Source organism: Brachyhypopomus gauderio, chromosome 16 (assembly GCF_052324685.1).
Source record: "Brachyhypopomus gauderio isolate BG-103 chromosome 16, BGAUD_0.2, whole genome shotgun sequence".
In the NCBI taxonomy this organism is placed as follows: Eukaryota; Metazoa; Chordata; class Actinopteri; order Gymnotiformes; family Hypopomidae; genus Brachyhypopomus; species Brachyhypopomus gauderio.
Genome location: NC_135226.1, coordinates 21,270,251 through 21,282,750, shown reverse-complemented (window position 1 = coordinate 21,282,750; position 12,500 = coordinate 21,270,251). Strand labels below are relative to the sequence as shown.

General features: G+C 46.9%; 2 protein-coding genes across 6 annotated transcripts in view; both read left to right on the top strand.

Moving 5' to 3' along the window:
• ncam1b (neural cell adhesion molecule 1b) overlaps window positions 1-3,148 on the top strand; it is a 52,152-nt gene extending 49,004 nt beyond the window's left edge. Inside the window, exons 18-21 of one of the 2 annotated variants that reach the window (XM_076976241.1) lie at window positions 1-29; window positions 173-289; window positions 675-1,244; window positions 1,414-3,148. The exon at window positions 1-29 is cut by the window's left edge and continues 167 nt beyond it. In XM_076976241.1, coding sequence (XP_076832356.1) covers window positions 1-29; window positions 173-289; window positions 675-1,244; window positions 1,414-1,537 — 840 coding nt within the window. In that variant the 3' untranslated portion in view covers window positions 1,538-3,148. Of the gene's footprint in view, window positions 30-172; window positions 290-674; window positions 1,245-1,410 lie in introns of both variants that reach the window. The other variant, XM_076976240.1, reaches the window with a different exon arrangement.
• Window positions 3,149-6,279: 3,131 nt separating this feature from the next.
• Window positions 6,280-12,500, top strand: part of zbtb16b (zinc finger and BTB domain containing 16b) — a 45,612-nt gene continuing 39,391 nt past the window's right edge. Inside the window, exons 1-2 of one of the 4 annotated variants that reach the window (XM_076976035.1) lie at window positions 6,280-6,434; window positions 7,503-8,854. In XM_076976035.1, coding sequence (XP_076832150.1) covers window positions 7,581-8,854 — 1,274 coding nt within the window. In that variant the 5' untranslated portion in view covers window positions 6,280-6,434; window positions 7,503-7,580. Of the gene's footprint in view, window positions 6,435-6,459; window positions 6,684-7,305; window positions 7,377-7,502; window positions 8,855-12,500 lie in introns of those variants that run through there. The other 3 variants (XM_076976032.1, XM_076976033.1, XM_076976034.1) reach the window with 3 other exon arrangements.

The window sequence follows — 12,500 nt, the reverse complement described above, 5'->3', positions numbered from 1 at the left end:
GACATGGAGGCGGGCAAGGCAGCCTTCGTGTACGCCCCCAATACACCCCACCGCCAATCCGCCACTGGCTTCAGTGCATGACAGCTTTACCCCCGCTTTGGGGAACCAATCACAACTCATCCTGCACTCGGTCGTGTAGTGTCGTCCTCAACGTGTGTTTCTCTCGTCCCAGTAAGGACAACTCCAAAGAGCCCATTGTGGAAATGAGGACTGAGGACCAGTTCACAGCCAATCACGATGCAGGAGGACACCCTGAACCCAATGAGACCACGCCCCTGACAGAGGCTGAGTAAGTGGTCTGTGGTGTGTAGCTCTGTAGCCTGTGGCTTTAGGAAGCATGATGTCTCCGTGCAATAACACACAAGATATTGTGCTGCATCCTCTGATATGAATGTTATTGTCTCTTTATTGATCTCTTTATTGATATTTATCTTTTCCATTTTGTTTTCTTTCATTCAATGTTTTTCTCTTATTTCCTTCCTTTTATCTATTTTGCTTTTCTTTCTTGACTTTTTGGTTTGGTGGTTTTATTTAGAGCGACAGCTCCCCCATGTGTCTGTAGTTGGTGTAACAAGCCAACGCCTTTAACGTCTTGAAGTGGTACATGCCTGAAGTGTCTCTTCCTCATTCTGTCCTCGTGTCTCTTGTCCTCTCGTCTGTCTCTGCTTTCTCAGGCGTCTGGCGGAAGGCGTGTCCACCATGGTGGATCTGCCCCTGTCTATGGCCACAAACTCCGACACGGTCACTGACACCTTTGACCTTAGCCAGGGCAGCCCAGTTAGTGAAAGCACCACTCTCACCTCCAGCCTCATGGTCCCGCCCCCTGACCCGTACCCCGCCCCTCCCTCAGGCCCCGACACCAGCACCCCAAAGATCCTCTCCCAGCCCCTGGCCACCTCCCTGCTCTTCTCTGATGCCCCATTGGTGGACCTGGCTGACTCTCAGCCTACACAAACCAATGGTCCTCCCAGTATTCCATTAGACCCCGCCTCAGATCTTCTGCTTCCCCAAGACCCAATCAACAAAGAGCCCGTCCAGGAGGCGGTGCTTGCCAGCTTCTTAGAGAGCCCACACGAGTGCACGTCGCTGGCCTCCACCCTGCATAGCACTAGTGACCCCGAGTCCTCCGTCACCCATGGGATCCAGGCTGATGGAGGTCTTCCCCCGGCTTCAGAAGCAGACCTCCCCCAGGATGGGTTCCCCACTCTGGGCACAGCTGACACCAACGGCCCACCGGCTCCACAGTAGGGCTCTCTAGATGTTGGTTGTAGATGTCTTCTAACGTGGTGTGCAGGTGCATGTCACCGTCTGTAATCTCCCCGCGTGTGCCCTGTGGTTCCTCTCTGCACGCCCTCACACTTCCTGAATATCGATCAGTGCTACTGAAGGGTAATGAATAATTTTCTCCAGCAGGAACGGCATGGAGGAAGAGGAGACCAGGTGTGAGGAAGAGGAGCTAATGAAGGTCCGGTCTAAAGAGGAAACGGAACCGAACCCCATCTTGCTAAAGAGTGTGGTACCTGAGATCACAGAGTGATGAGGAGACCCGCTGAGACGGCAACACCACAGTGAACACCAACACGCTCGTTCTGCAGTGTCCTTAACGATTATATTTCTTTAAAACGGTGAGAGGTGTGAGTACCTGGTACACGGTTAAGACAGGAGTCAGCTGTATTTACGTATGCCTTCTCAGTTCTGATTTGTATTCGTTAAATGAATTAAATTCTCATGAAATTATTCTTGCAAATTCAGTTCATATTGTGTTCGAATTCCTTGATATTTCCAAGAGTGTTTTGAAAACATCTCATCTTATATGAATTCAGGAAAATTATAAGCATATTCTGTAAAACACATTATTTTATTATTTATCTGTTTTTTTTTTTTATCTGAAGTCTTTGGAGGGCTAGTCCTGTTGAATAGTGTCATTGGGTATTTTAAGTACATTCTGAAATCACCCAACGTGTTTGAGACAGTGATGCACATGGTGATGGAACATCTTCCTTCACCACATCCTTCATGCAGTTTACTGATGTTTGACTTTGACATCCAATCTGTTCATGGTTTCTACTGACGTTCTACTGATGTTTTACTCACGTTCTACTGATGTTATACTGAAGTTCTACTGATGTTCTACTGAAGTTCTACTGATGTTGGTCTTCATTTGGGATTTTACAGATTTTGGCTCCTTTTTCAAAACATGCTCAAGCAAGAGGAATCTGACCATTTTTATACTGTGTATGTCTGTGGTGGGGGGGGAGGGGGGTGACATTTGTACTACACTCCTGAAGGTGAGCTTGTGCACTGTGATTGTGTGTCTTACCAATTTTGAGAATATCAATAGCTTTCTGGTGAAAATAGCTGATTTTCATTTTCTATAACATGTACATTGATAGCTACCATCATCCTGTCCTGAGCAGGGTTGGTAAGACACCTGCGTTAATCTTGAAGGTGTTCTAGACACCTGGGTTCTTGAAAATATTCTATTCCCAGGTTCTTCTTGAATGTATTCTAGACCCGGATTCTTCTTGAGGGTGATCTAGACCCGGGTTCTTCTTGAAGGTGATTTAGACCTGGGTTCTTCTTGAAGGTGACCTAGACTTGGGTTCTTCTTGAAGGTGATCTAGACCAGGGTTCTTGAAGGTCTTCTTCCTCCATCTCTCACTGCATGACTGTGTGCTTGCCCAGTGTGCATCTTCACTGCCGCTGCCGATCAGGACGTCTGTAGGAGACCGTCAGCAGGTCCGGTCTATGCATGCATGACCAGTGCCTGTAGAAGGCCTGGATGTGGGCTTGTGAGCACACGTGGTTTTTGGTGTCACATACTCTGCCTTTTTCGTTTGATACCAGATATGCGGACAGACATACGTGATTGGGCCCCAGGTGTTTATGGGTTTATTTTAATTTTTTTGTTTCGTTTTGTTTTGTAAGAAATAAAAAAAATGTATAACCATGTTCATTATGTTCAAGGCAAATGTATCCCAGCAGTTCACAGTGACATCATCTGTCTCTGGGACACATTCTTGTGATGACCTAGTATAGGGAATGACAGCTATGGTTTCATTGGTTAAGTATCAACAGAACATGTCCTAGGTTGTGTTGTTCTAACACATTTTGATTAAACTAACTGAAACATAAAAGCCTGTGTCTGTTAATAATTTCTTTTTACATATGTCTAATCTTTGTACAATGCATAATATGCATGTATCTTTAGCCCCAGTTTCTACATCAAGTGTAGGTGCATGAAGCCTGCTACTGAGTTTCATTACTCAGTTGGTGATCCTTTTCTGTTGGAGATCTGTTTAGAATGTGATAGTCTTTATTTTCTTATGATCTTTATGTCTTCGTACATACTCCAATACAACTTCACGGTTTTACAGTTTTTGACGACTGCTAACGTGCGTTTCCCAATACTTGTGATACATTGTCAAAACTCTAAACACTGCAACACATTGACCTCACACAAATAGCCAAATAGTTAATATCGTGTTCAAAAGCGCATTTTCTTAACTAAATAACAACTCTGCATTTCACAATGCAAACAACTTTGTTAAAACACAGCAAACCTGGTTCAGTATCCAATCATTCTTTCAAACACTAGCACATATTCTCTTTTCGAGATGAACATAGTCAATCACTGTACAACCACTGTAAAAAAACTAACATTTGATGGCAATACAGAAACAGTATTACATGTAATATTTTACCCTCTCCCAGCAAACAACAGACATTTTACAGTAACATCTGTTGTTTTCTTAGTCAGTTCATTTTTACTGTAATCCGCTTCATTTGGACTTTTTTTTCAAATGTGTGCATTTTTGGCAACATACTGTCTACACAATGAGTGATATTTATTGTTAGGTACTATATGGAATGTAGATTAGGAGTCAGTAACAGTTTTGCAGTAAAGGGTATATTTTACTGTATTAGGGACATTACTGTAAATTGTGGCCTAACCCAAAAAATAATTATCGTAATTGTAAATATAATTAGCCATGGTCCCATATGTGTAAAAATACACATATACAAAAAAAGCCACACAAGGGGAAAAAACAGAATACAAAACTGAACAGTCTTGTTATGTGTAATGTAAGTGGTCTTCAGCAGTTGGCCACATGTTTTCATCCACATCACATCTGATGTTGGCCCTTGCCATGCACCTGGGAAAGAAAAGCTTGGTATGCCTTATTCACCCCTGGCAGTCTTCAGCTGAAATGTCTCTGCAGTCGGGATCCATTGCATCCAGGAGGGATATTTGGTCATGGGGCCGATGATGATACACCTTCCACCTCCAGACTGAAAAAGGTTCCTTAGTGGGGTTGAGGAAAGGCGAGTAGGGCGGGAGGAAAAGGGACATCACTCTTGGATGGTCTATAAACCAGTTTGTGATGACATGAGAATGACAGAATGCTACATTGTCCCATCACAAATGTCCTCGTGTTTTCTCCCACCTGTTCCCTTTCTGCTTCTGGAACCAGTTGTTGGTAGAATTCATTCAAAAACTATAGAAGGAGGTCACTGTTATAGGGACCAATCTGGCATTTGTGAAGGACCAAACCAGCACTTGAGATTGCAGGACAAATTGTTATATTTGCTCCTCTCATTACACATTACATTACTGTACTTCATTTTATTTCATTTATTTCATGTGCAAAAAATGTGTACAACAGTAATAACTTTTCAGCTGCCTTTGTTTTTGCAGAACTTGTCATTTTATACGATATTTAAGGTTTTGAACCTTAGGTTTTCATTTTTGGCATGCTGTGTACAAGCAATTGTAAATAAGACAAAAACGATCCAGAATTTTGTTATTGGATAACTTTGTGTGTATAGAAAATGTAAGCATTATAAAAACATGTAAAATGACTGCATTTTGTGCCATAACAACATGAATTGAACTAATAGTATAGCCACTGAAAACTGATGTTGTGTTCACTGTGTTTGGAGTTTTGAAAATGTGACTACAGATTGGACAAACGCACGTTAGCAGTCGTCAAAAACTGTAAAATGCCAGTTAGCTGTTACACTGATTGACCAGCAGATGGAGCCAGTTTGCTTTAAGAAGCTGGCATTGATCGTCATGAGAAACAGAATGGAGAAATTCTGACCACGTTTTAAAGAACGTGTAACATGTTTGACAGTATTACTATTCCGCGGCTCAAGAGACATGGCAGTGCACTTTCATTTCTTTCCTAGACTTTTATTCACAAAATAACCTTGTAAATTTTGTATTTAGCACAGTATGACAACAAATCACCGTATTATTAACACCTTGCTCTATAAAGTGCGCCACTGCCTCTTTTCCTGTTACTGGGAACCTGCACTTCATGATATATTGAAAAACAGTTATTTTTTTAATCAGTCATCTTCAGGGAGAGATAAGGAAGTGCCTATCTAGACACCGCAGATACACTCGGGGGTGCTAGTCTATCCCTCAGGACCTGTAGTGTCGTTATGGTTGCCTGAGATCCGTCATCTCTGAGGCGTGGGACTGCCTCTCCCAAGAAGAACAATGGACAGGGGATAAGACAGATGTGAGTGTGTGTGTGTGTGTGTGTGTGTATGAGAGAGAGAGAGTGTGCGTGTGTGTGTGTATGTGTATATGTATGTATGTGTATGGTATGGTGTGTGTGTGTGTGTGTGAGAGAGTGTGTGTGTGTGTGTGTGTGTATATGTATGTATGTATGTATGTGTGTGTGTGTGTGTGTGTGTGTGTGTGTGTGAGAGAGAGAGAGAGAGAGAGAGAGAGAGAGAGAGTGTGTGTGTATGTATGTGTGTATGGTGTGTGTGTGTGTGTGTGTGTGTGTGTGTGTGTGTGTGTGTGTGTGTGTGTGTGTTTTCCAGCAGCTAAAGGCTAGGGTCTGTGTTGGATGGAGAGGTCCGTGTCCACTACTCTGAGCCCCAGTGTCTCTGGTGTTACAGAATGACTGAGCCACTACACCCAGGATGATATTTGTGAAATCGTGGAAGTTGAGAGATACTTCGTTTCAGTCTGGCAAACTATGCGAAGACGCTCTTAGCGGGTGAAAGGGCTTCTGAGCTTTTTTGGGGTTGCTTCCATTACAACCTACGCGCTTAAAAGCAGGTGAACCTTCATATGAACCAAAGGCTGGAAAATAAAATCGATCTGCCTCAGAACATTTTTATACAGACTAAACGGTTTCAAAAAAATAAAACCAAAAAATAATCGATACTGATCTATGATTCACGGCTACACGTCTAAGCAGTCTTCCCAAATCCCGCTTGTCCAAACGCCGCTAACGACACCGGTCCCGTGGACCGTGCACCGAACCCGTCGCGTCTTCACGGAGACAGTGAGTCAATGCCGTGACGTCACCGCCGGTGGAGTTGGTGCGCGTGAGGCGGGCTCCGTGAACCTCAGTACGTCGCGCGCTGCGCCGGTGCCTTAAACCAGCTGTTGAATCGCGCGAGCCCAGGTAGGTCACACATGACGCGCCATCATTTCATCTGGACCCACGGCGACTCGGTTCGTTTAGGGTTCAGAGTGGCGAAAGAGCCGCGATGACACGCGCGTGCGCGTAGACAAAACGTGCGCGCGTTTCATTATTACATTTACTTTTACAATAATGTTTTCGTGGCAAGTGACTTAACCGAAACAGAACGAAAGGAAAGTGTACCGAACCATGGCAACTTACGGGCCGGGTTGTGGACGGTGGCACCGGCAGGTGAGCTTGTTGATTCAGCGTCGCGTGCGCGCTTCACCTGCTGCGCCGCTCCGGTTCCGCTGATCCGCTTGTGCGCGTTATACGGGACCGGTACACCGGGCTGCTGTAAACACCGCTCATGTGGACAACGGGCATTTCATTCCTTCACGACACGAGTTTGTCTGAACTGTTGGTAATATTAAGGTGTACCCGCACACATATGCTGTTATTTCGCAGTTTCGGTCACGTATGTGACTTTTTATTATAGCGTCCTGATCCGGGAGAACCTACGTGTTTATACCTCGCATTTGCACAGAATTGTAGTGCTAAATATCGCATTATCTTATCGAAATCAAATATGGGATATTGTTTTGGAAATTAAACCACTTGAATTCAAGAGGCAACAGCGGTTCGCCCAGCCCGGTTCGGCGCGGACACTGACAGAATGTCAGAAACGGTTAATGTCATGTTACTTTCTCAATCAGATGCGTTACCTTAAATGACGCTTTGACTCATCTTCAGACTAGTGCGATATTAGTCCATTTCAGGCATGTATTGAATGCTGCTGGTTCAGATTCGTCTGCCAACTTTCCCCAGTAAACACCGCTGTTGCATAATTGCGCGTAAACGTTGAAACTCGCTTTATGAGCGCAGGGTTGCAGTGCGTTTTACAAGAGCTCCACTTCGCAATTCTCAGAATGTCATTCATTCCAGGTGCATTTAAAAATAACACCCTCAGCACTGCCGGCGTCTAAGATTAATTAGGTGATTTGTTCGCTTTAGCAGGTTGTAAATTCCCTGTGTGAGTGGTTAACATTGTGCTGTCGTTTTTTTCATCAGACTGGACAAAGAGTGTTTACAGAGACACTTGAGAAGCAAGAGGGAAACTCGTGAGATGGTTTGGTTAATGCTGGTGTAATGGATTTGACAAAAATGGGCGTCATCCATCTCCAAAACCCCGGCCACCCCACGAGCCTCCTGCAGAAGGCCAACCAGATGCGCCTGTCGGGGACGCTGTGCGATGTGGTCATCATGGTGGACAGCCAGGAGTTCCATGCCCACAGGACTGTGTTGGCGTGTGTCAGCAAGATGTTTGAGATCCTTTTCCATCGCAACAGTCAACACTACAGTCTGGATTTCCTCTCACCAAAGACGTTCCAGCAGATCTTGGAGTACGCCTACACGGCCACGCTCCAGGCTCACCTGGAGGACCTAGATGACCTGCTGTATGCCGCGGAGATTCTGGAGATAGAGTACTTGGAGGAGCAGTGTCTGAAGATCTTGGAGACCATTCAGTCCTCTGAGGAGAACGATGCAGACGTAAACATGAATGAGAATGGCACCGAAGACGATGATGAGCGGCGGATGAAGTATCTGAAGAGCGCGTTCATCGCCAAGAAGCATTCCATACAGGAAGGGGGCTACAGCTCTGCCAGCCGCCATCGGCTGGCCCTGGTCAACATGGTGGACAAGAAGCCCTCTGTATCTGCCCCTTTTGGCCTTCCCACCACCCGGCCCACGCAGGCTGTGGAGAATCTGGGGAACATGGGTCAGTCCCTCCTGGGGGGCTCACTGCAGCGGGGCCTTCCTGCTCCTCCAGGGAGTTCCTCTCCACTGCTGGACAAGATCAAGACTGAGATGATGCAGGTGGACGAGGAAGACCACACCTCTCGAAACGAGGAAGGGGTGTGCGAGGCGAAGCAGCAGAGGACCACCCCGGGGACGCCCACCAGGGGCAGCGTCATCACCAGCGCACGGGAGCTGCAGTCCACCGATGGCACTCCCGACCTGCACGGAGACTGTGGGCAGGTGGGCCAGGTGGGCCAGGTGGGCCAGGTGGGCACCGCCACCCTGCACGGAGACTGTGGGCAGGTGGCACCGGCAGGAGCCGCCACTCTGGCCGAGCGACACCTGGCGTCGCTCTACGCCATGCCGGCGAACCATCAGACAGAGGGAGCGTTGCCGGCGGGCGCTGCCATGCCCACGTCTCTGCCCGTCCCGCCCGGCCTGGCCGTGTCGGCGGACCTGGGCACCTACGGGGGCCTCTTCCATCACAGCTTCATCCAGAGAGAGTTCTTCAGCAAGCTGGCGGACTGTGCTGCCGGCGGTAAGCGTGTCCTGGCCGGCACCAGGGAGAGATGTGGCGTGTGCGACCTGGACCTCCCCGACAGCGAGGCCGCGGAGCAGCACAGGTGGGCCCGGCACACACACGCTTCCTCCACCCTCACACTAACACAGAACAGATAGAACAGGTGGTCCAGACCCCAGAATGTACCGATTCTCCTGTTCCATCGTTCCTGGGGCGTTCATGAGTGATTTTAGACTGTCCCGCACATTTGGCTGTGTGAGGTCATTATTTGGATCCTCAGCTGAGGTGGCCGAGGCCCTTCCCAGGTGGTTCAGTGCTGGTGACCCTGACCTTTGACCTCCACACACACCCTCTGAGGCCCGGGAGCTACTTCCTGTCAGGGCGTGATCCATCAGAGATGGTTGCTCCACTTGTTGGTTTGAGGTGACCCATTTCCCCAGATCAACACCGTTTTGAGGCATTTGCTTACTCCGTGTGAGGTTATCGTATCTACACTCCATGTCTTGTCTGTAAGGTTTTTTGGGGGTGGAGGGGAGAGGCATGTATTATATTGAACGTCATATCCTGCTTGTTGTATATTTATCATTAATCTCACACTGACACTTCTTGGATGTTATAATGTGTTATGAAAAGTGTGTTGTGAGTTATTAATTCAATTAAATGTTATGAGTTATGAGTGAAATAGTTTTAGCAGCTCTGGACGGGCTCGTCCTGTAGCAGCAGGGGTTCTAGTGCAGGTGGACGGGGGACGTCGTCCTCGTCTGGTCCTGCAGACCAGCCTGACAGTCACACATCTGCATGGTCACATGACGTGTTAGAATTCACCAGCTGACTGAGGCACTGAACTGACAATCTGAACACAGGCATGGCGTGTAAAGAGGTGCAAGCTGTCCTGTCCTTTCCCTGACCGGTCGCATTTGGAGATTGTGCTACTGTATTGTACCTGCTACTAAACTGAGTGTGGGGGGGAAATTACAAATTAATACAAGATGGAAAAATTAAGAATGCATCCAGAAGGCGAGTGTAGTATTTATACATGTATGCTCACCTTGCGTCTGCTTCGTCTACATTGAAAATTGATAATGTTCGAAGGCTTTCTCTTAACTTGTAAATATTAGTTTGAGGGTGAAGAAATCGTTTGGTATTGTAACCTTGGTCCAGACACATAGGAGGCAGCGTGAGCGTATCTGTGTTTATCAGCGAGGCCAATGACCCTACGTTGGTGTGTGCTGGACAACGCTCTGGTAGCCAGTTCACCAGTCTCGCACGTACTCCAAGACTACGAGGGCACTGTGGACTGTGGTGGACTGTGACACACCTGATCCCTGATTTCATTTATTCCTGTAAACTGACGGCGACAACGCCTGCCTCCCAACACAGTTCACAGCCCTTCTTAAGAGCAGAGGACGCCTGTCTGAAGTATACACAGGGGAGAGATTTGCGAACATCACTGCTGAGTTATGGGTTTAATATCACAAAAAAAACCCGTAAACTCACTGTGCTCTTCTCAAAAGGACAGTGAAAGACTCCAAACCTCTTTTGGTCTTGCTTTAACCCTCCTGTCGTGTTCGGGTCAAATCTGACCGATTTAGAACTTAAACCACTCATAAATATTGTGTTTTACATCTGATTGCTGCAAGGCCTTATGCCATCCTCCACACTATGCACTGGAACATATAAAAGTGATGATCATCTTTTTCACTGAATTTTGAGTGTTTTAAACCAACGTTTTACATCTGTGTTGTTGCCGGTCAAGCGTGACCGTCACAGGAAATGAATGGGTATTCAGAATATATTCATCTATGAGACAGAAAACATCCCCATACACACTCACACACACACACCTACACACACCTACACACACAGACACACACACACTCACACACACACACACACACACACACACACCTACACACACAGACACACACCTACACACACAGACACACACACACCTACACACACACACACACACTCGCTCTCTCACACACACACATGCACACCTATACACACACCTAAACACACACACACCTACACACACACACCTAAACACACACACCTAAACACACACACCTAAACACACACACACACACACCTACACACACACACCTATACACACACAGACACACACCTACACACACAGACACACACACACTTACACACACACACACACACACACTCGCTCTCTCACACACACACATGCACACCTATACACACACCTAAACACACACACACCTACACACACACACCTACACACACACACCTAAACACACACACCTAAACACACACACCTAAACACACACACACACACCTACACACACACACCTATACACACACAGACACTCACTCACTCACTCACTCACTCGCTCACACACACACCTACACACACACAGACACACACACAGACACACACATATACAGACACACCTACACACAGACACAGACACACACACACACATGTTATGCCTATGTTTGCAAGGCCCCTCTGATCTGAGTGTGACATGCCACTCATGTGCATGAATTCACACACACACACACACACACACACACACACACACACACACACACACACACACACACACAGACACACCTACAGACACAGACACACACATGTTATGCCTATGTTTGCAAGGCACACTCTGATCTGAGTGTGATGAATTCACACACACACACACACTCACTCACTCACCTACACACACCTACACACACACCTAAACACACACAGACACACACACACCTAAACACACACAGACACACACACACTCACTCACTCACACACACACACCTACACACACAGACACACCTACACACACACCTACAGACACAGACACACACATGTTATGCCTATGTTTGCAAGGCACACTCTGATCTGAGTGTGACATGCCACTCATGTGCATGAATTCACATGCGCGTGCGCACACACACACACACACACACTCACTCACTCACACACCTACACACACACCTAAACACACACACAGACACACACACACCTAAACACACACAGACACGCACACACACACACACTCACTCACACACACACACCTACACACACACCTACACACACAGACACACACACAGGCACACACACACACACAGACACACCTACACACACACCTACAGACACACACACGTTATGCCTATGTTTGCAAGGTGGTGAAAAATTTTTTTGTGTGTTAAAACAGACCGGTCTCTGAAGACCGGGAACACTAAAGTAAAAAACGTGAGGTCAACAAAACCGAAGGGTTAAGACTCTTTCCTTTCTCACAAACACGAACAATTACACGAGAAGTTAAAGAGCTGTGATGTGTTAATTGCACAGGCTCTTCAGGTTTGGGCCTTGTTGTGAGCGTCCTGAACGCCCTGCCTGTATTCTCACATCATCAATGTTTCAGCCTCTCTTGGCCGTGTCTTGGGTTGGCTCGTAGCGCCCGGTCCACACGGGGCAGGCGGCAGGTGGAGGAGACGAGCAGGTCGTGGTGTTTAAACACGGCAGCTTGGCAGATTCGGACTTTGCGAACAATGACGGATGTTTTGCCCCAGCAGACGTGGGACACACAGGTGGGTGGGGAGGTTTGGCATTATTGGTCACTGGATACGGAGGCCAGTACTGATGGGCTTTCACCTTTTGCCCAATTTCTCTGGGAACCTGGAGGTCACAGACCTAAACTCATAAGCTCATCAAATATTGACAGGAAGCACCTTTCACAAAGACACCGACATTTGGCAGGAACATATCGTAATGACGCATT